The sequence below is a fragment of the Pyxicephalus adspersus genome, chromosome Z, assembly GCF_032062135.1.
Source record: "Pyxicephalus adspersus chromosome Z, UCB_Pads_2.0, whole genome shotgun sequence".
In the NCBI taxonomy this organism is placed as follows: Eukaryota; Metazoa; Chordata; class Amphibia; order Anura; family Pyxicephalidae; genus Pyxicephalus; species Pyxicephalus adspersus.
Genome location: NC_092871.1, coordinates 14,718,782 through 14,742,931, shown reverse-complemented (window position 1 = coordinate 14,742,931; position 24,150 = coordinate 14,718,782). Strand labels below are relative to the sequence as shown.

Below are 24,150 nucleotides of genomic sequence, written 5' to 3'. Positions count from 1 at the left end.
TGTATACATTATAAGCTTCAGTATCTCTGATACAGCTCACCGTATTTCCTTGAGGACTTCCAGCATTTTTTTGCCATTTCCTTACCGACTATACTGTCCTTGGCCTATCACTTTCCTGAATTAGTTTTATAAACTTTCAGATATTGGAGGCCTAATATCACATACAAGTGTTACCTAGGGCAGTAGTCTGCATTTAGTAGGCTGACATTTACCCATGAATGCATCTTGATATTTTAATAACTCCTCCTAGTGTCAATCGCTTGCATGAGGACTGAGGCCTGACCTTCCTATCTAGGTTTTATTTTAAAATTCAATTGCATATTTTTAAGGGGATAGGTGGAGAGCTAGGGAAAGCAAAACAAAAGAAGAATAAACATTGGCTTTAGGTCTGAGAAGACTTCATCTCTCTGTTTCATTGATTTGTAATGCTTCTTTTTAGCCTGATACAATTTCCCTTCGACATTGTGATAAAATGCTTTGTACAGTGCTGAGCAAACACAGCACCAGCCCCTACAACGCCCATTATTACATCATCTTTGGTTGGAATGCAGCCAAAGTTCAAAGCTAGAATACAAACTAGAAATTATAATAGCTTAGACTCGATTTCTGTGGGAACTAGTTACAGTCGAGATGGCCCTTGGAATAGGGGCAACACTTTTACTGGCTACTGGAGTCACTGTTCTGATTTACCTTGTGACATGGTGGAGAAGGATAAAGCATAGTAATCTCCCTCCAGGCCCCACTCCATTGCCCCTGCTGGGAAGCATAATGCAAATGAGCACAACAGAAGGGCCCAAAGCTATATTGAAGGTAATACCTACATGTATTTTCATTATTACTGGGGGAGGGTTTTCATCTTTTAATATGTTGTTATGTCATTCTGAACACAATCTATCATATCATGGCATACAGATAAGTGAGAAGTATGGACCTGTGTTTACCTGCTACATGGGCAACATTCCGGTGGTTGTACTGGTTGGATATGATGCGGTGAAGGAGGCATTGGTGGATCACAATGATGTGTTCAGTAACAGAGGAGAGGTGGAGGTGGTCACTTTGTTTTTTAAAACGTACGGTAAGTACACAAATATGAATTTATTAAAACATTTTCAGAACATGCTTTATGGATGGAACCACCGTGTACATTTATTTTGTGCAATTCATGTACATAGAAGTGTAATCTTTGTTCAGGGGAAGCAAGCACATACAATGTAGTGTGCTGCTTGTAATGTTAGAATTATTAATACCCATAACTTATCGATTTTTTAATATTACATTATTTATAATCTGAACGCACCCCTTACTTCTGCATACAAGATGTCAAAACTGTACAGTTGTGTATCAGATAAGTAAAAGCTTGCATTTACTAGCTGGGCAAACTTCCACACTCTTACCTAATATTTTCTACCCATGTGCATTTCCTTTTTGGTAAATCAGATCTTTTGAAGACTATAGAGGAAATTGCAGGCAGATACTTGTAATTTACACCATCTTGTTTTCACTCTGTTTACAAATTCATAAATGTTAAATAATAAAGGAATGAGATCATTTTAATTTGTTTTTATATAATTGTATTGCATGTCATATGTTATCATACAATGTATACATATGTATGGTCACTAATTTGCAGCATGTGCTGCATTTCAACTTTGCAGTACTGGGGTTACTGACTTTCTTCTGGGGATTTTACATGTTTGCATGTTCTATGTATGCATGTCTTGAATATATAAGCCTATGAAAATATTTCTGGTGTATACATATATATATGTTGCATTACTCTCCATTCTTAGCACAAAGCCACAGAAGAAGAAATATTATATAGAACAGGGTTGTCCAACTCAAGACCTCTGAGGCTATGTATAGGCCAGCATTTTAATATAAACAGAGATCCATTTTTCTACCTTTGTAAGTTTTTGCTGTCTACTAGAGAAATACTCAAAATATGTGCACTGGAGGACTAGAATTTGATAGCACGGATATAAATAATCAATGATAAAATTTACTCTTTGACTAAAATAACCATAGTATTAAATATCTATAGTATTAAAAAGTTTAGGTTACTATGTCTTGCCAAGAAACCCAAAATCAATAATTTTTGGAAAAATACCTGGCAACAGACAGAATTGAAAGACGCATCACACTGCGCCTACTATTATTCTGTAACCTCTTCTATGCGCCACTTTGATCCTAGTTTCACTTTGGTACCAGGAGCCTGATTTCCACTACTTAAAAAGTCAAAGTCAGAAGTGTGCAGAATGCAAAACAGTGTCAGATTGAGTTTAGAAATGATATTTTTAATGAGGCAAATTCTGCTTCAGACATACTTCAGACAATGACAGACATAGTACAGCCCAGCCATTATGGACACAGGATGATGACAGCTGTCATCGTCCAGAGACCAGATTGGCTGAGCCTTACGCTGACTGTTAATGATGAAGTCCTATGTCAGACTGGAACTCATCCAAGGTCAGAATAGCTCGAGTTAAAGTTGGAATCAACTCAAACTGGAACTCTCTGAGCATCATACATAGAACAGGGCAACCAAATCCCAGGGGCACCCATACTGGTCACTGAACCATAATTACTGGACAAATAAGTGAGTGGCTCCTTATTGACAGAAGAAAATGTGTATGCCTAAAGCCTAAAATGTTGAGACTTCAGTGAAAGTAATAATGTACACATTATAAGTGGAGGGTTCCCTGCACCTACAAAATGTCATCATTACCCTACTAAACATTATAAAATCTGTTAGCAAAGGTTTCTTCGGAAACCTATACTGCAGGAGACAGCACCAGGGAATAAAATAGTATTGAGAGTTCAACCAGAGCTGCAATTTTTTATTGTTAGGTGACCTTTAAAAAGAAATGAAAATAATTATCACATATTTGGGTTATGACATGAAAATGATATGACTCCAAATTTCATAAGATCATGGCCATTGCATTCTCAGAACCAACATTCTCTTACAACATTGCAGGCATTATTATGAGCAATGGAGAAAGGTGGAAGGGGATGAGGCGCTTCGCTCTAACGACCTTGAGAAATTTTGGGATGGGGAAGAGAAGCATTGAAGAGAGGATTCAAGAAGAGGCCCAGAACCTGAGAGAGCAATTTATGAAAAACAAAGGTAAGTGGCAGAAATTGGGTCAGTTTCTTAGTCTGTTGTTATTTTTTGGTTCCATGTATTAATGAAAATGTTTTTGTATGTTTTTTTGTACCTCTGATGTGAGTGTTGTTTAAGAGATCCTATTTCTTTGCATGTTACAGATTTACCTCAACATTAAAAATTAAACTAGACAAAATAAAAAGATTCTTCTCCTGTAGAGTTGAGTGCTCCGAGATTTTTTTTTCATTCAACATAAGCCTACAAGATGGTAAATTCCTGTAAAGAATGACAATCTTTTTGTCTCTGACAACAGACACCCCGTTTGACCCAACATATCTACTGGGATTGGCTGTGTCCAATGTCATCTGCTCCGTCGTGTTTGGAAAGAGATTTGATTATGAGGACAAAAAATTTATGACTCTCCTGGAAGATATCAGAGAGATCTTTAGGTGTATGAATACACGATCTGGTCAGGTAAATATATATAGGGAAAGCAAAAATATATCTTGTATCACTGAAATGCATGTCATAAAACCCATGATATATGTTTTCTATATGTATAAATATATATATATATATATATATATATATATGTTTATTTATATTTATTTATTTATATATATAAATATCAATTTATTTACCAATTTAAGCCCACTCAGAAATAATATATTGGTTTTGGGTATATTCTGCCTACTTTTTAGTGGATCATTGTCTAAGGCTCTAGGGCAGCAGGGACTAGAGATCACCCAACACCTCAACATTTAAAAAAATCTTTAAACATGAAATGGTACTTTATTGGTATTTTAAAACATAGCTCTTCATAGAATGCCTACACTGCCTCTAACAACACAATTTACCATTGGCTTTTACCTAAATAATCACAAGAGGTGCAGGTGTACATAAGGGTGAACTCATGCAGGTGTTTTCGGGCAGCAGAACATCTAAATAAAGCTCCGCTTAGATATTTTTATAGGCTTTTCAATGCAGGAGAGGATACACTTTTATCAGTGAACCTGGGTGAGATAAAAAACCTGGAATGGATCTGGTCTAGGATCAAAAACATTTGCTAACAAATAACAAATGACATTAGGAAATCCATTCCAGGTTTGCTGGATCACCCAGCTTCATGGAAGAAAGTGTATTCTCTCCAAGCCTTGGCATGCCTTAACCTCCCAGCACTAACCCAGAATGTGGCTCGGGGTAAAATACTCATACTATTATATTAAACTGTAAAATAAACTTTCATGAAAAACAATGTACCACTTTTAGACATATAAATCCGGACATAAATAAACCACCCAGGAGGTTAATAAATCAGGCCCTATGTGCCTAGCCAAAAAACTGATCCAACTGGAGTTCCTCAGCTTCCCTGAAGATATGGTCCACATACTTTAAAGCTATTGAAGTATTCACTTTACTTCTATACAAACAATTTGGCTATACATTGGATACATTTGACCGTTGAGTGTCAGATTCTTGTTGGAGTTGAGCCCAACCATTCATCGAGAATCACATGATTTGTATACATAGCTTTATTTTACAGCTTGCATCAACCAGATTTTTGTCTGTCTATTACCCCACGTTAGACTCTACTTGAGATAATCATATATTTAATGCACAATTGCATAATATTTATTTATAATATCCTGTTGGGACACTTTGGGTGACCATGTGTTTCTTTTCCATAGCTTCCTGGCTCTTGTTCTCTACATTCAGACAAATGGATATCACATTCAACCCGTCTGATATATTTGAAACCTCCACTCCTGAAAAAGCAGTGATACTAAAACTTCAAAATGCATACACATTGATATTTATAAGAAATTAAAAAGGAAATAGGGTAAGATATAGGATTTTATGGATAAAAACAGAAAGTTATGTCTGAGATCTATTGGGCTTATCCTACATCTGACTCTAATGTTCTGTATTTAGGGGGAGAACTATTTGTTACAGAAGACTTTTTGGTTGCAAATTTTGTTGAACTTTGCATATGTAAATGGTATTATGTACACATTTAATACATTGTTTGGCATTTTAAACCTTTTAGTTTCATAATTATGTTATCATTGCTCAGAAGGCCAATTTAAAATCCCACTGGATGAGTTCTATTTAAAACTTTTTTTTTCACCCTATGATATATCTCATTTTTAGCAGAGACTTAAAAAATAATATGAATAAATGAATAAATAATATGCAGCCTAACAACCTACAGTAAAACTATATTGTTCTTTCAGATCCTGAGCATGTTCCCAAACTTGATAAAAAAGCTTCCTGGACCCCATCAGAAAGTATTTTTCAATTTTGAAAAATTGAGGAAGTTTGTGAGAGAGTCTGTGAATTCACACCGAGAAGTTCTTGATAAAAACTGTCCAGATGACTTCATAGACTGTTTTCTTATAAAGATGGAAGAGGTGAGTTTAAAGATTGAGGTGGTATTGGAATATTTTGGTGAATGATTTGTCTCTTTTTTTGGTGAGTTTTGGGAGAAGAATTGTCATGAGCCACATTTCTGTTCACACATGTGTGGGTTTTATTGTAAATACCGTAATTATAGATTGTATTGTTGTACTGTTTTGTTGTTTGATACACAATAGCCATCTGCTTGTACTGCCAACTAACTGTATATTATATAATAGATATATACCTATATACATTGCACGCTTATCTTTCAGGAGAAACAAAACACAAAGACAGAATTTTTTGAGGAAAACTTATTGGGATCAGTAATTGACTTGTTTTTTGCTGGTACAGAGACTACAAGCAATACTATGAGATATGCTTTCCTAATAATGTTGAAACACCCAGAGATACAAGGTATTACCTTTGAAGCTTATACATAAATTGTTACTATAACCCCTCTTTGGACTACTACATGTTAGCCGTGTTAAATGAATTGCCTTATTCTCAAGAGATAAAATTCCAGCACATACCTAAAAATAAAAGAGGAAATATATATTGCAGCTTACTAATTGGTTAATATGGCAGCTGTTTTTGTATTGTTTTTATATTTTCACCTGGTGATCCAGCTAATAACACATCTCCCAAACATGCAGTTATTGTAATTGGCTTTCCCCTAATTGACCTTAAACTGTATTAAAGACATATGTCAGCGCTATATATATATATATATATATATATATATATATATACTGTGTAATAATAATAATATTAACTCTAGGGAGCATTGTTTTTTCCAGTCAATATATGGGGCAGCCACTTTTTTTTTACTGTACCATTGTTACCCTTATGCTAGATAAGCTTAATAGGTATAAAAACATTTTTTATAAAACATTGAAACATTGAAAAAAAACCTCACTCATTTTCTTTTGCAGAGTTGTCTACCCTTTTATACAAGGTAACATTTTTTAGTTTAGGTCTGCTTTAAGGCTTAGTCTACAGGGACTGTTTCCCCAGCGTTTAACCTGAGGCTTTTAAAGCCCATGTTTGAAGTCCCCATGCATTTCAATGGACTAATCTACACCAGGACGTTTCCTTCAGGCACGTTTTTGAGCTTTATCTTGTTGGATGTATGTACTTCTTGTACTTGCAGAAATCACTTCTACAAAGTGCTAAAACGATTGTATAATCACGGTAAAACGCGCAAAAAACGCGGGAAAACGCGGCATAGACGTTTTCCAGCATTTAAGAAAAGTGCATAAAAACGCTTATAAACGCAGTAGGAACGTTTACATGTCTTTTTACAAAACGTCCATGTAGACCCAGCCTAAAGGACATTATAAACAGGCTTATCTGGCTTAACAGGTAATACAGGTATTCAGAAAAACAGAAACTCCTGTATTGATACTTTTGATATAACTTATGTTGTTTTACCCAAGTATTTTCAACAAACAACCTCCTTATTGTGGTATAGATTTATCATTGGGGTTAACATTTTGCAAGAGACAGCACTAGGAGTCAGTCACATTATCTGTTATCTTTTGATTCTTCAAAAGTAACACATTTCCTATCCTAACATATTGTATTCACCAAACATCTGTTTTTTAATAGAAATGCTTTCCTGTACTATTACTACTTGTACTGTTGAACCTATTTATAACTTGTGATGTGGACATTTACTTGCCACATTTACCCAGGGATGTGCTTACAAAAAGGATGAGGAGTGTCTTAACCCCATTGTGGAATTGTAGCACCCGCATTTTTAACAAATGTCAGCCTAACCGCTTAAAAAAGTATTTTGTTTGCCTTGGTAATATCAGCCGTACTGTGCAGCTTTTACATCTCCCTAAGCATAGCCACAAGCTGTATATATTCCTCTCACAGCATAAAAAAGGGGAAAACCTGATAACACGATAATGTCACGGGAGATTTTTGGCTTGCTGATCATGTGACCCAGACCTGGACATAGGTTTGACTGTAAAAGTAGTAATGACAGGGATGATAGTGGTACATGATGTGACAAAATGTATCCAGTGGTTGCTGCATAAACCCTTATGGCTCATCACAGCAAACTAAAGTGTTTCATAGTAGTGAACATATTATGCCTTGTAGAATATGAGGCTAACAGATAGAAATGCCTTGCCATTGGTGGGAAGACAAATTGAGTCTCATTCTCCCTACACTCTTGGTGTACTTCATGTCAGCATGGTGCCCATCCTAGAATAAAGGCAAATGTATATCCTCCCATCTTTGGTCATGTGATATAAAATATTTACATCCCATAGCCCTAAACTTACCTCTGATGTTATTATAAGCACTATTCCAATGTTAAAATAGTAAAAGAATAATATGGTAAAAGCACCAATATTGTACCATGTAAAGAAATATGAATGGTCTGCCTGTGCTTGTTGTGCTGATCCTATGGACCTGAGTTATGAAAGCTCTCCAAGGCTTTAGAGGATACACTTTCATTAGTAAAGCTGGGAGATCCAGCAAACCTGAAATGGATCTGGTTCAGGATTCCAAAATTGCTAGCAAATGAATTTGAAGAAATCGATTCCAGGTTTTCTGGATCACCTAGCTTTACTGATGAGTGTGTATCTTTTCCAGCCTTTGGAGACCAATAATAAATCGGGTCCTCTGTCTCTGCCATCCCGGTTTTCTTTCTTAGTTGACTTTATGTTTAATTGATAGACCCTAGAGATTTTAGGAGCAATGGAGACATTTCTGCTAGAGTGGTTTTATTTTCAGATTTCATTAAAAGCAATAGGTATGGAGTATGTAACAGGTGGCTTTTCAGGTTGTGTTCCAATTTAAATGGCATCATATGGTAATATATCAAAAGTGACTACTTATCAGATGCTGGTCATAGTTATAGCATTTTTTTTTGCAAAGCTTTTGTCATTTGCATGATTTTTTTAACATCTACAGAAAAAGTTCAAAGAGAGATTGACAACGTGATTGGACAAGATCGCCTTCCCTCGGTGGAGGACAGGAGCAAGATGCCATATACAGAAGCCGTTATACATGAGATCCAGAGATTTGCTGATATTTTACCTACAGGATTATTACATGCTACCAGTAAAGACACCACCTTCAGGGGATACCACATTCCCAAGGTAGAGAAGGAGAGGTGTAAGGAATAAACAAGCATAAATAAGAAGGGGCAGCTAAATATTGCTTGTGTTGGAGGCAGGGGGTACTATGTTTGGCCTAATGTGAAAGTGTTAATCTTTTATTTTTTTTTTTATTGATTTTTTTTATAACACAACATACAAATGGACGTATGGCAGCAGGTCCTGGTGCTGAGAAATCATAGGCTTTTGATTCACTTCCAAGCATCTTAGCAGTTTATTTACTAACAGAGCTTGAGGGCAACCTCAAAAAATCTTAGGAATTCTGCAGTTTATACTAAAAGTATTTTAGGAATCAGTACGAAGAATTATCTAGTCCCAGTCCTAGGTTTTTGAGAGTGATCAATAGATCTCCACCTAGCTTTTATGGGGTTTGTCATCTATATAAAATGGAGTTTTTCCACAATATTTCTTGCCAAACATGATAATAGTGGTCAAAATGTGAATTTATATGCAAAAAGGATATCACAATACATCAGGATTTTGCGAGGATCTTAGCATTATTAGCACTTCCAGCTAAAGTAAGCTAGATCTGTTAACTGAATGATTAGGACTGCCATTAAAGATTTTAGGATATTTTCCCATTGGTCAGGAAGAACACAGCTGCCTGACTAGATACTGGATGATCAATACCAGGGAAATATATAAAACTGAGGAAGTATATATTTATATAAACTATTAAGGAAATATATCAAAATACTCTGATTTATACTTTGATTATCAAATATTTTGAATTTAATTATATACAACATAAACTTTTTAGAAGAAGTTACATTTAATGCATATTCATTTTTAATCTCTTATATACTCTGGTACAATATACTACCTATTACCACATTTCAATACCTAATATACATGTAACTGGTTTATAACAAAGACTTGGGGTGGTTCAAAAAAACCTTGACATAACATATATGAAGCACAAGCTACCTGCTCAGTATTATAAACTTCCAAACATTGCTGCACCACAAAAGTCCACCACACGCTCTTCGACCCATAATTAGGTGATCCCGGAATGAACCCATTCCAGATACTTTAAACTTCTTTGCAGACTTTCATATACATGTAGCCTTAAATCAAAGAATTCCACAGCCTCCAAGTAGAATGATATTTTCCTTAGACATCTGAATGTAACTGGTAATCCAGAAAGCCAAGAGAACAGGCTCCAGGAATTACACACCGCCTGCTGACCTACTGAGCTTGTTCTTCTTATTGTAGATAACACTTTATTATTAATGTCATCGTTTTATGACCCTAAATTCTGAAGCATTGCACGCTGCCAAAGTTTCCTTTACAAAATCATACACCTTCAAACAAATCCAAAGAAAAATCAAAGATGTTCATTTATTTCTTAATTGTTGTTTTTATTTCAGAATACCATAGTGATTCCCATACTTACATCAGTCTTAAAAGACCCCAATTGGTTCAAGAATCCAAATGAATTCGACCCAGGGCATTTTCTTGATGAAAATGGGGCCTTTAAGAAGAATGATGCCTTTATGCCATTTTCTGCAGGTATCAAAGGATTATATATTTGTTAAAGCCAGAATCAATATCATAAATATGAAAGAAACTTACTTGTGATACATATATGGTGACCCTAACCTAAAATATTTATTAAAATCATGACAACACAACCCATCATAGCATGATATAGATGTTGAAGATTATGCATATACATGTGAAGAGTAAAAGTACAAATATGTATCCAAGTGAATCTCTCAGGGTCAACACTCACCAGGACATTTAACGGCAACCATTTATTTATTTGATTTTTGAAATTTAAATTTTATGTAAACCGTTTCTTTAGTCCAGCAATGTAATGATATAAAACCCACTAGACTGGACAGCAGCCTTATATTAGTTATTCTGTGTTGTGCAGCTTCAATAAACCCAGTAGACTACAAAATATTTAGATGAAGGGTGCCGGGTAAAAGGAGGGTTTATCTTATCAGTATCAGCATTTCGCTTACCAGTTTGCCCCATGACCCCAATCTGCTTTGGGTTACAGGAAAAATAACAATGTGGATTTCTGTACAACACAGCATTCTCATCCCCAGTTAACATGGACTTATAAATATGATTCTGTGCTGATTACAAGTTTTCACTTATACTGTGTTATGTGTTTTCAACATATTTTGTTATTCTTTGCCACTGAACTTTATTTTTAATATATTGCATGCAAGCAAGTGTGCCAAAAGAACCCCCTGCTTTTTTCTCCTTTCTTTATTAATATAAATGAAGGGTGCAGTCAATTTACTTTCTCTTTCAGAGATGTGCAGGGTTATGATTTAAAATGGCATTGTACAAATAAAAAAATCTTTTTGCCATCACTCTTTTATGTTTCTACAGGAAACATTGATGTATCGAGTTGCAGTTTATTCTTGTAATAATTTTGTAAAGATGATATTATCTTTTGTCTATTTTCCCTTAGGGAAACGCATGTGTGCAGGAGAAGGGCTGGCTCGTATGGAACTCTTCTTGTTTTTTACTACTATACTGCAAAGATTTACTCTAAAGCCTACAGTGGACAGGAAGGATCTGGAAATCACCCCAGAACCCAATACCAATGCATCAAGAGCTCGAGAATATAAAATGCTTGCTGTCCTTCGATGAAGTACCCACCAGACAACATCAACAATCATGTAAATTAATGGCTGGCATCTGGCAGACTTAATTGAATATGAATATAATATCTTAATATGAATTTGTGACAGTATACATTTTAATGCAACACACTGTAATACATCTAAGGCTGCCAGTTAGACAATTTCTTAAGCCAAAGCTCTCAGAGAGAGACTAATGCTAAGAGTATATAGTAAAAAAAACTCTTGAAGAGATCATACTTTCAAGTCAAAACAAAAGAATGGAGGGACCTTATCAAGGAAAAGAAACCTCCAACTATGGAGGAAACGGTCATGATTATTAACACATACATCAACCAGCACAATATCCTATCTAATGTACTATGTATCCCATCTAATGTACTAAAAAGACATTGGAACATATTACTAGGAGATCTCAGTACAGCCAAATTCTTAAATAAACAACCCAATCTTACGTGCAGGAAATCTTCATCTTTGAAAGATACACTTGTATCTAGCCATTTTCGCACTAATATGACCCCTAATATTAACCCAGCCCCAGGAGGGGTCCACAAATGCGAAAAATGCCAACAGTGTTATTGGATCAAAGAGCAGCGAATAATCCAACTTCCAAATAATACTGTACACAGAATAAGACAGTACATCGATTGCTCCTCCACAGGAGTGATCTATCCTATTTCATGTATCTGTGGATGTTTCTACATAGGAAAGCCCAAGAGAGCATTCCGAAGAAGAATCTACGAACACATATATACAATCAAAACAGGAAAAATGATGACTCCCATAAGGCACCACGTTGGGACTATGTCACAACTTTGATGTTAGCCTGATATATCTATTCTAACCCAACTTCTATATTTCTGCTTCTCCATCTATCATTCTACCTTGATACTTTGATATCTTCCAAGTAACTACAACATTTATGATTATTAAATGTTTCCTATATACTGTATTAGATATAAACCATGTAATATGAGCCAACATTGTTCTTATATTTTGTAATGACATGTACTTTATGTACTTTAATGTATTTTATACAATATAACCAACAATCTTAAATATGTCAGAGCTTACTTTTAGACATTGACTTATTATCCTTTATTTCTTGTTTTTATTGTAGTCATTATATTTATATACTTCTTATATCCAATATACTTTGTGTACCTATCATATCTATTCCAATATAATCTGCATTATCATGATGTACAGATTTTCATATAATTAAACTCCTGGATTTTATTCCTATTTCTATAAGACTTGCTGTTATTGCTGAAACGTTTTTCTATCTTTTTTCCTTTTTTCTCCCCCTTTCCAGTACTCCAGTCTCTTCCTCTGGTGGAACATACTCCTCACTAAATCACAATGACCCAGCATCTACCAATGCTAACATGTTGCATTCCAAATAATAAATGACAGATTCACCAGCGTTAAAGTCATTGGCTAAAACAGGTGTGTGCTAATGAATAATGGTTGTACCATTGTACCATGGTCCTTTTCATGATAAATAGAGAGCTCAAAACTTTTTATGTTGTGTGATTTACCTGTTATCTGGAGATTTGTTCAGTGTTACGGCACCCAGTCAATAGGTTCATGGAAATATGAAATTACTCAGAAAGATTGCCATTTAGGATGAATTTCTGGGCATTATAAAAACACCATTATACTTACAAAAACACCTCGCAGACCATTTGATTTGATGGAAAAAAACACTGAATCCATAAAGAAGCATATAGTTTTTAATAAGAAAATAAAAAAAAGTGAATAGATATCGAACACACAAAGTAAATTTACATTTCTCAAAGTAGATTTCCATATTTGTATTTGATATCTGCTTTCTCTTTACTTCTACTTTCATGAACAAACATCTTAGGAATGCCACTGTGACAACATTGGGTAACAAACCAGTGATTGTAACAATACTCAACTCCCTCAGCATGCTCCTTCCACAGAAAAGGCCCCTGCAAACTCCCCTTTCTCTAGCAACCTCCCCAGGCGTCAAACACAAAAACCCCAAGCAGAGTGACATCAGCTGCCTAGATTGAGCATACACAGAAAGATCAGCCTGAAGCTACCTAGGACAGCGGTCACCAACAAAGAAAAATTAGGGGGTTTGCGGCTCTGGTCAGTGTACCCCTGAGCGGGGTCAAAGGAAGGACCCTGTTGGGGGGACGCACCGGCCAGAGCCACGGGCCAGGTCCCATGTACAGTTCCTAGGTTCAGCAATGTGTCCACTCTCTCTTCGCAGGCTCAGATCTACGATGGAAAGTGGGCAGGGTTATGTAATCATGATGTCACTATCATTTTAAAAAAAATATTTAGTATACAGTATACATTTGTAAAAAGTCTGCTGATAAGTTAAGTCTGCTTTAAAGGGTTTTTTTTCAAACTTTTTTTTAATAGTTGGTGAACTAAGCCTTTGTATAATTTATATTTTCTATAATATTCTAAGGCAGAATATAATTAAAGGCAGGTGCTTTCATTTAACTCTTTATAGAGAATGCTGTGCTTTCTAACAAATTTACCCAAGCACAACAGGCTGGCCCTGTTTTCACACAATTAATTCCATCTGTGCACTATTTCATGCTAAAATCAATCAGCAAATCTGTAAAGTTCACCTGAAACTGCTCAATCTTTTTCCTGCAAATTAATATATATGCATATGTGTATTAGAGATTACAAATTAGCTTCAACTTTAATTTTGAGAAGACTTAATCTCTCTGTTTCAGTACTTGCAATTTTTTTTTTTTTTTGCCTGATACACTTTCTCTTTCACATAGTTCTAAAACACTGTGCACATTGTTGATCCCTCTCTAGGAAACACAACACCAAACCTTTACAAAGGCCCATTCTCTTACATCATATTTGGTTGGAATGCAGACAAAGTTCAGATCTTGAATACAAACAGGACAGAATAATAGCTTAGACTCTGATTTCCCTGGGAACTAGTTACATCCAGGATGGCCATGGGAATAGGAACAACACTTCTGCTGGCCAATGGAGTCATTGTTCTGATTTACCTTGTGACATGGTGGAGAAGGATAAAACATAGTATTCTCCCTTCAGGCCCCACTCCTTTGCCCCTTCTGGGGAACATGCTGCAGCTGGGAACCACAGAAGTAATTTCAGCTTTAGTGAAGGTAATACTTGCATGCACAATATTTACATCTTTTTACTTGCTTCTCTTTCATTCTGTGCATGGTGTATTTTGTATATCATACAGGTCAGTGAGACGTATGGACCAGTGTACACATGCTACTTGACCAACATTCCTGTGGTTCTATTGTGGTTGGATATGATGCGGTGAAGAAGGCATTGATAGATTTGACACTAAAAGTTTGTTTAAAATGTTTTAACTTAAAACCTATTAGTCCTTCATTGAAAGTAATATAGAAGTGAATGTGTTTACAAAAGGGTCTTCTGGCACCAGATTTTTGCAACACAATGAAAGCATAATTAAAGCGTACCTAAACTCAGAAATGTCACTTTACATAAAAGGGTAAAAAAATACAGGGTGCAGCACTGACCCGGGAGGCTCTTGGGTGCTCCTTCTCCTCTTCACATGCCCAAGCATGTGCACATGCTCGTAGCCTTTTTGGGCAAAGAGAAAAATGTGCCGATTTCATGCATGTGCAGTGAGATCGTCAAGTTTTTTTTCCATTCTACCTCACCCGATCTTGCGCCTGGGTAGGATGACGTAGGATGAAGAACCAGGAAGAGGAGAAGATGCATTCATTCAGGAGAAACAAAACCCAGACTCAGAATTTAATGAGGAAAATTTGTTGAGATAGGTACAAGATTTGTTTTTGGCTGGTACAGAGACTACAAGCAATACTCTGAGAAATGCTTTCCTAATGATGCTGAAACACCGAGAGATACAAGGTATTACCATTGCACCTCATACATGATTTGAGACTACAATCCACCTCTGGCACCACTGCAAACATGTTAACCATGTTATAAGTATTGTGCCTAACAGAGAGCAAATTAAAGCACAAACAAAATTTATAAAAAATGTAAAGTATTGCAGCTTACCAAATCATCCATTTTTGGAAGTCTGCAAAGTTGTGCCTCCTGAAACAAAAACCCAAGTGCACAGAAAAAAAGAATGTGCAAACCCCCCCCCCCCCCAAAAAAAAAAAAAAAAAAAAAGACCAGTATGCTTTTAGGTCTTTTTTTCAAAGAGCAGGCCCCATGTCCTGCTCCCCTGAGACATAATGCTCTGGACAGGGGACAAGGTTATCTTGACCTGTTTAGCTGTGACCAGGCAAGTTTCCTTCCTTTTTTTGGCTAGCCACAACCTGCCTACCAAGTAATAGTCTGGGAAGACTTCCAATAAAGGAGAGCATACGGTCAGGAGCCTCAACCACGTTCATCAGGACAGGCTTATAAGGCAAACACATACTCTGGCCCTGATTTATTAAAGTTCTCCAAGGCTGGAGAGAATACACTTTCATCAGTGAAGCTGAGTGATTGAGCATACCTGGATTGGATTTCCTAAAATCAAGCTAGTTGTTAGCAAATGTTTTCAATCCTGGTCCAGATCCATTCCATGTTTGCTGGATCACCCAGCTTCACTGATGAAAGTGTATTCTCTCCAGCCTTGGAGAACTTTATTAAATCAGGACCTCTGAATCAAACATATAAACATAAATAAGTGCTCTGTGCATAACACACTGAACGGATAATAAAACATCTTATTAAAAACATTTAAATAGTGCTGACGCATAGATAGTGCTGACGCCAGACTAAAAAGAGCTGTAGTGAATAATGCTTAAGTGAAATATGCCTGGTGCACAGCTGAGGGGTGACTAAGCTCTATATGATTTTCTGGTGCCCCCCGGGACACCATTTCAAGGGGGACAAATCGCCATGGCTTTAGCACTTCTAAGCTCCTTGGCAAGATCATGGGTTCTCCATTCTTACAAGTGTGGGTTTGGTTTTTTTCGGGAAGCATCCCTGGCCTCCTTAGGCCTTCCTTCCACAGGAGTTAAACCTGTGTCCTGCTCTTTACAGAGCATCACCGTTTGGACCCCCGTCCTGTTCGGTTTTACCAATCCACTACCATCACCCAGTAAAAATGGCGGTGTTAGTCCCTCTCTCAACTACTGATGAGAACATATTCTACACTTCATCTTGACCCAAAAGACAAAGAAGCTTACCAATTCATAGATATGGTGTATTTTTTTACTTTGTTTTTACCTGGTGATTTTATGTATAAAGAAAGAGATTGAAACCGTGATTGGAGCAAGATGCCATATACAGATGCTGGTATACATGCGATCTAGAGATTTGCTGATATCATCCCTTCAGGAATATTCCATGCTGCCAGCAGGGACATTACTTTCAGGGGATACCACATTCCTAAGGTAGAGCGAGAGATGTAAGGGATGAAACAACATATTTGTGTGCAGTTATTCGTTGAAAGCAATCCACTTTCAGCAAAATTTTGTAAGGCAGTGGTCCCCAACCTTTTTGACGTCACGGACCACTATTATTACGTACTCCTGACCGCCCATGGCCGGGGAGCCGTGTGTCCCTCAAAGGAAAAGAAACTTCTGGAGTGACGTCATTATGCCAAAACCCGCGTACTCTCCCATCACAAGTCTGAGGCTTAAGGCTTGACCGCCCCAAGCCTGTGATGTATACAGAAGACATGGTCCATGGGTCTTGCCGGTTACCCGCCACAACCAGGGTCCTTCTTCTGAGCCCGCTGGGGGTGCACAGGCCAGAGCCGCACACCACCAAAAATTTCTCACGGACCACAGGCAGGGGACCGACGATGTAAGGAACTAATTAAATAAGTGTTTCTCAACCAGGGTTCCATGGAATAGGGTTCCTTGCCAGGGGCAATGAGAAATGTCCAACTCTCAGGTCAGATCAGGTAATAACGATTATGTTATTAGCTACCTGTAAGGGGGACATTCTTCTCAATGGCCAGCAATGTAAGAAGCATTTTTCCTACTGACCATCGCTAATGTTCTGTGAGCTTTGGATAAAGTATTGATAATTATAATTATAATCCCCCATGTTAAGTTCCAGATACACTGGATAAAATGGTGGTCCAGTAATAGCACCTTCCCATCAATTAATCAGTTAACCTTTCTTTACATGGTTGTGATGAAAGCTAACTTTTGCCTGTCATATATGTTCATTGTTTTGAATAAGATAATATACTAATAGATTCTTGGCAGCAGGCCCTGGCATGTGGTAAGATGTCCCAGGCTAAGGATTCAGGGATCAGATGGAAAGCTTTTATTTAGTACGGCATTGTTTCATGGTTTTGTTTATGTACGTCTGAATTGAGAAAAATATTAGGGAAAACACAGACTATTAGAACACTCTGTACAGTATATAATTAAATGAACAGAATGACATAACAATGCTCGGGAGCAATAGCAAACATTTTGGAAAAACTAATATTTTATAAGAAGGACGTAACAAATCCTAAATGCAACCTCAAATCATCTTGGAAAAACAGTTAATGTAAAAAAGTGTTTAAGAGGTCAGTACACACAACTATCTAGTAGATGCCAAGCCCAAGGATGAGATAGACTAATGGTACTTCACTTTGCTTTTATTTTAGAAAATATTAATTTTTAATTTAAAAAAATCCATATAAAAGGGTGGAGTTGCTCACAATAAGTGTGCTTAGTTTATTTCTTGCCAGATATGATGAATTTTATTGTGAATAGGATTTTATGACTGTGGTAGGGACAGTAGATTGTGAGTCCTTTTGAGGGACAGCTAGTGACATGACTATGGACTTTGTAAAGCTCTGTGTAATATGTTGGTGCTATATAAATACTGTCTACTAATAATAATAATAGCTATACAAAGCTGTTATATGGAAAGGGTGGTTCAATGAAGTACAAGGAAACCTTGAGATTATTAAATGGATCTCAGTCTACCTGTTCAGTGCTAATTTTTCAACCAAACAATGCTGTTTTACAAAGTTCATCAAATTCCTACCTGTAATCTGCTGATCCTGGAATGCACCTATTTGAGTTGCTAGAAACTTTATGGACAGTTTTTTGGCAATGTTTCCCACATCCCACAGCCGATTAGAAGCAAATCCACAATGGAAGACTGAATGGGATTGGAGATGCAGGATGCACAGAGAGAGAATTTTACCCTGTACAGACTCCGGGAATTACATGTCTGTCAATATTGTTGTCCTACTGAGCTTGTTGGAGCTGCAAAACCTGTCTTGTGCTGGATTATAGATATCAAAGGGTAAATTTAACCGAGTGAGCCTTCTAATATAGCAGTGTTGCAGGGTATATTTGTACATGTTACTTTAGTATTTAATGTCATCATTTTGTATGACGTGCCGTTTGTTGTTCCCCATAGCTGAGGCACACAGAGTGTAAAAACTTGATTTACAAAAAGCAAAACAAAAAAACAAAAAAAAAAAACAACTGCAATTTTTTAATTCTTGATTGTTATTTTCATTTTCGGACACATTTGTGGTTCCCATACTTATTAGCGTTTTAAAAGACCCTAATCGATTTAGGAACCCAAAACAATTTGACCCATTGCACTTCTTCATGAAAATGGGACCCTTAAGAAGAATGATGTTTCCATGCCACTTTCTGCAGGTACCAAAAATTTGTGTACTAAAGTTGCATTTAAAAAGTGTTGGATTATAAAGTGTTGCATTATAAAGTTTTTTTCTAACCCTTCTCATTCTTTTTATCTCTAATTTGCTTTCTTCTTCTGGAATGTTCATTGCTAAGTTTTAAAATTGTACGATGTGTTAAAAAATCAAAAACCCATGAAAAAGTCCAAAAAGTCACCCTTCAATATTTCCAAAATCAATCAAGAAGATGTCATCACAAAGTATGGAGGTAAACTGATATAAGGGACTGTAAAGCCCCAGCCTGCAGTATTAGAAACTAAGAGCTTGATTTATGAAAGCTCTCCATGGCTGGAGACGATACACTTTTATTAGTGAATCTAGGGGATCCAGTAAACCTGAAATAGTTTTCTTAAAAGTAATTTGCTATTTGTTAGCAACTGTTTTTAATCTTGGACAAGATCCATTCCAGGTTTGCTGGATCACTCAGCTTCACTGATGAAAGTGTATCTTCTCCAGCCTTGGAGAGCTTTAATAAATCAGGCCCTAAGACTCAGGTTACTTACACACAGCTTTTAACACTGTGGGTTGGTCTTATAATGGTATTGTGAAACTGATATTTTCTTTTGTCCATTTTCTCTAGGGAAACACGTGTGCGGGAAAAGGGATGGCTCGTATGGAACTCTGCCTGTTTTTCACTTCTATACTGCAAAGATTTACTTTGAAGTCTACTGTGGAAAAAAAGTATCTGGAAATCACCCCAGAACCCAATACCAATTCATCAGGAGCTCGGGATTATAAAATATTTGCTGTCCTTCAATGAAATACCCACCCCATAACATAAAGTATGATAATTTGATTTTGTGGCTAGAACCTGGAAACCTTTTTTTGACAGTATGTATGTTATTGTAATATACAAAATATATCAAGTTCCCTTCCTCTGGAAAAAGGGTCAGGTGCTCTCCTAAGGTTTAGGATATGTAATTTTAGAATGTATTCAGTAGTAAGCTGAATTCAACAATATGAACATTGTGAAATGTAAAATTATCCCACCACCTATGATAAAAGCCTGCCCCTCCCTATACTTACTTATTGGTTTATAAGGAATAATTAAATTATGAATATGGGAGATCTGGCTGCTGCCATGGGGGGCAAGTCTACAATACAGTGGGAATGTAAATGTCTAATTATATTATCTATTTTGCTGTTTATGTTTTGTACACTGTATATAATTAAATAAAGAATTCAAAAATGTTCAGCTATATACATGTAACTGTATAACAGACGTACAAATTACAAATACATTGTTACAAAAGTTATAACATATCTTTTGCCCAAACCTCTTCCTCATGTCTCCATTGGGTTGGTAGCTCCATACCTAGTAGTGACTGCACATTTCTAAAGACATCTGATTTTAGAAAATCCAATTCTTGTGAAAATGAATTGGTGTGTTTACGTGTTAGGAAGGGGGTGGGGGGTGATAAACACATAAATGCTTACACGCACGGTGTATGTTATTTCCATAAAAAATATTTTTTATCTCATGCAACCTAGGTTTTTCTTTGAAGCCAGCAGCTTACATTGTGAATAACTTTATAAAACTGAATAAGACAGTAGACAGTGGCACATACCTCTCTTCACTGGGTATCTTGAAGCAAATCCTCATTCCAGTGGTGAAGGGCAATGGTCTCCTCCAAGCAAGTGATGTCTCAAAAAGAGCTGGCAATATTAGGCAAGGTAGAACTTTTGATTAAAGTCCTATTTAATGGGGGTGAACAGATATCAACTCTCCCCCCCAGGGGAATATTTTAGGGGGTACATTATTATACCAGCATAAAAATCTTTCAATATATCAAAATGACTTATCAGCCATTAAAAGTTGTTATTAGTGTGGTAAGATTATGTTTTTCCTATCAAGACTTTATGGAGAAATGCATTGTTTTTATTGTTTTGTTGCTATTCTGTGCAAATCCTCAAAGAACACAGAAGGACTTGACAATGGTTCAAATACTTCTCACTCTATTAGGAAATGAAAATGTTTTGTTGGCTGATAAATCGTCACTCCTGGTTGCACAATATTGATGTGAAGCTTTTGCCAAAAAAGATATAAACATAAAACTTTCACCTTGTTCTGTGTTCATGCTTACCTTGGGTTGTGTTCCATGCACTGACCTGACCCACGGTTATAAGCTTTGACTCAGCTGACAGCTGACAAATTTGTATTATTGACTTGTGTTGCAAAGTTCTGAGTTAGGATAATGGGTCTGATTTATTAAAGCTCTACAAGATATGAAATGATAGACTGTCATAGGAGAATTAGGGTGATTCAACAAACCGGGAATGGAATTCTTGAAAATCATTAGCTGGCAAATGTTTTAAATCCATTCCAGGTTTTTTCGACCACCCATGATAGTCTATCTTCAACAGTCTTTGAGAGCTTTTATATATCAATGCATGTATGTTGTGATGCACCAACAAATCTACAAAAGAGTGGCTGAAAAAAAAAAAGATTTGAGGTATTGCAAAGGTCCACACGAAGACCAGACTTCAAACCAATCTCTTAAGGCAGGACCTTAGGAAAGCTGTGCATAAGCAAAAAAACTCAATGAACTGAGGCAATGTTAGAAAGAAGAGTGAGACTAAATTTTTCCACAACAATAAAAAAACTGATCAAGTCATACTGAAAATTATGATTTTTAAATTATTATATTTATATTTTATTATTGAAAGTAAGGATGAGCGAGCGAGATTTGCAAATTCGATCTCGCGCCGAATTGGGCCTTTCTCGCTTACCGAACATGTAAGTGAGAATGGCCTTGTGATTCGCCATGAGGTCATGTTCTTGCCGAACGAAAGAGGGAAAAAGCAGGGGGCGATAACGCCCAGACATTTTGTTGGGAATCGCCGCAAATCATTTGCTCCCAGGATGCACAGCAAGGCCCAGCAGCCAATCAGGAGAGATCTGAGCACAGGCATATATATTTACGGGGGGGGTGGGGGGTGGTCAGTCACTCCATCTTGTGTTCTGTTTAGAGGACAGCCGCGGGGGGCGACGTGCATTATCACAGGGACAGCGTAGGGGCCTACTTAGTTCATTGCTAACTGCATAGTTCAGTGGTTTATAGGGCATATATGCTGTACTACTGTTTATTATAGGATATTGTGTATGTAGAATAAGTTAGCAAACATCTTTACTTTTACATGAGTTACTAGGTAGTCAGTTTTGTTAAATTGTAAGCAGTCAGCACATTTAGTGTAATCGATATTGTGTATTAGTAAAGACACTGTCAGTCATCTTTTTTTCACACTGCACATTCTCTAAAGCTAAATAAAATCAATTGCAGTTACTTTTTACCAAAAAAGACCATTTGGTACAGTGAAATTTCTGTCCTACTTTAAAATAAATACAGATATTTTAGTGTTTGATACCTGTTCCTATTTAACAAACAAGACCATTTGGTACTGTGAAATTTATGGCATTCTTTAAAATAAATACAGATATTTTANTGTTTGATACCTGTTTCTATTTACCAAGGAAGACCATTTGGTCTTCTTCTGCAGCAGCAACAGGAACCAGCACAGCCCTGACAGGAGCAAACACAGATATTAGCATGGCTAATGCACCTGTAATCTCCCAATAACTCTCCCATGTTGTTTGAGGAACAGCCTGAGGATCTGTCAGTACGAAGTTCAGAGCAGGAAGCAGACTTTGAGACCCTTGAAGAGTGTGGTCAGAACTTGCTAGGCAGGGGTTCTGCATTTGCAGAGGTTGGCCTAGATGAAAATGAGGATGATGATGACCGTGATGTCACCTGGGAACCACCGGTGCATGTAAGGGCTAGCAGGAGTTCCGAAACAGACGTAGAGGAAAGCCAGCAGCAGCAACAGACTGAGGATGGAAGGGGCAGCAAATCTGCCTCATGTGAGTCTCAAAAAACACATTGATGAGTGGGCACAAGCAGGGGAACAGTCAGAGACGATGTGACTGTGGGGGAGATGGAGCTGCAGGAGATGCAGGGCATCCAGGGGATGCAGAGGCAGGCAAAGAAAAAGAGCAGCAGAGTGGTTGCACACACCTCAGCAGTGTGGTCATTTTTCACGCTGAAAGATGATGACAAGTGCATAGCAATATGCATCCTGTGCCACAGGCAGATCCACAGAAGACAGATCGGGTCACATTTGGGTATAACATCCCTGCTTTTCCAAGAACCACAAAGCAAAGTGGGAGCAGTACTTGCATTCTCTTGAGGGAGGTGCAACCACGTCATAACCTTATCACCTTCAACCTATCAAACACTTGCCCTCCCTTGCCACATCCCAGACTTGGTCAATGTCAGAGAGATATCCATAACCTTGACCACAACCTATTCTCAAACTGCCTTGCGTCCCTAACCCCCTCCCTCTCCAAAATCACCTCCCCAGATGAAGCTGCCACCATGTTAAACCACCCTCTTTCCATGGCTTTGGATAATGTTGCTTCTGCCGCATTCCGCTACCCCCGCCCTGCCAACCCCCGACCCTGGCACAACAATCACACCAAACAGCTACAAAAGTCTCTTCGTGCAGCTGAGCGCAGGTGGAGGAAATCTGGTCTAAGTGCTGACTTCATGGACTACAAAAAAGCCAAGCTACAAAACTTTAACACAGAGCTCACTGCCACCAAACAAAATTATTTCTGCGCAGTCATTTCTTCTCAAGCTTCCAACCCACACAACCTCTTCTCTACAATTGACTCCCTCCTAAACCCCACACCTGCTCCTCCCACAACATCCTTCTCTGCCCAAGACATAGCCACCTACTTTAGAGATAAAATAGAGAAAATCAGACGTGATGTCTCTGCTCACCAAACCACCCCAACCATACCCACCCCTTCCATCTGTAAATCATCACTGGCCTCCCTCACCCCTGTTACTGTGTACGAAGTCTTAACTCTTCTCTCATCATCTCCGTCTACTACACGTCCACCTGACCCAATTCCCTCTGATCTGCTCCGTGCCCATTCCTCAACCCTGACCCTTGCCCTAACCAAACTATTCAACCTGTCCCTTTCTACTGGTAAATACCCCTCAGCTTTTAAACATGCCATAATTCTCCCTATCCTAAAGAAACCCTCACTGGACCCCTCCCTACCCTCTAATTACCGTCCTATCTCCCTTCTCCCAAGTGGCCAATGACCTCGTTAGAGCTAAGTCTCAAGGCAACTTTTCCCTGCTCCTACTCCTTGACCTTTCCTCTGCTTTTGACACTGTTGATCACCCCCTTTTAATATAAATCATGCGCTCCATTGGTATCAGTGACACTGCTCTCTCTTGGTCTGCCTCCTATCTGTCT

General features: G+C 37.5%; 1 protein-coding gene and 1 long non-coding RNA gene across 2 annotated transcripts; both read left to right on the top strand.

Annotated features, from left to right (window-relative positions):
• Positions 1-568: 568 nt before the first annotated feature.
• Positions 569-12,484, top strand: LOC140344142 (cytochrome P450 2C8-like). Its single transcript, XM_072431099.1, has 9 exons — positions 569-810; positions 913-1,075; positions 2,978-3,127; positions 3,420-3,580; positions 5,341-5,517; positions 5,779-5,920; positions 8,435-8,622; positions 10,011-10,152; positions 11,072-12,484. Exons 1-9 carry the CDS (start codon positions 631-633, stop codon positions 11,251-11,253), a joined length of 1,485 nt encoding a protein of 494 aa, XP_072287200.1. The 5' UTR covers positions 569-630; the 3' UTR covers positions 11,254-12,484.
• A 1,710-nt stretch (positions 12,485-14,194) lies between these two features.
• Positions 14,195-20,071, top strand: LOC140344152 (uncharacterized). Its single transcript, XR_011923499.1, has 2 exons — positions 14,195-14,380; positions 19,463-20,071. It is a non-coding gene; the product is annotated as an uncharacterized lncRNA (long non-coding RNA).
• Positions 20,072-24,150: the final 4,079 nt, after the last annotated feature.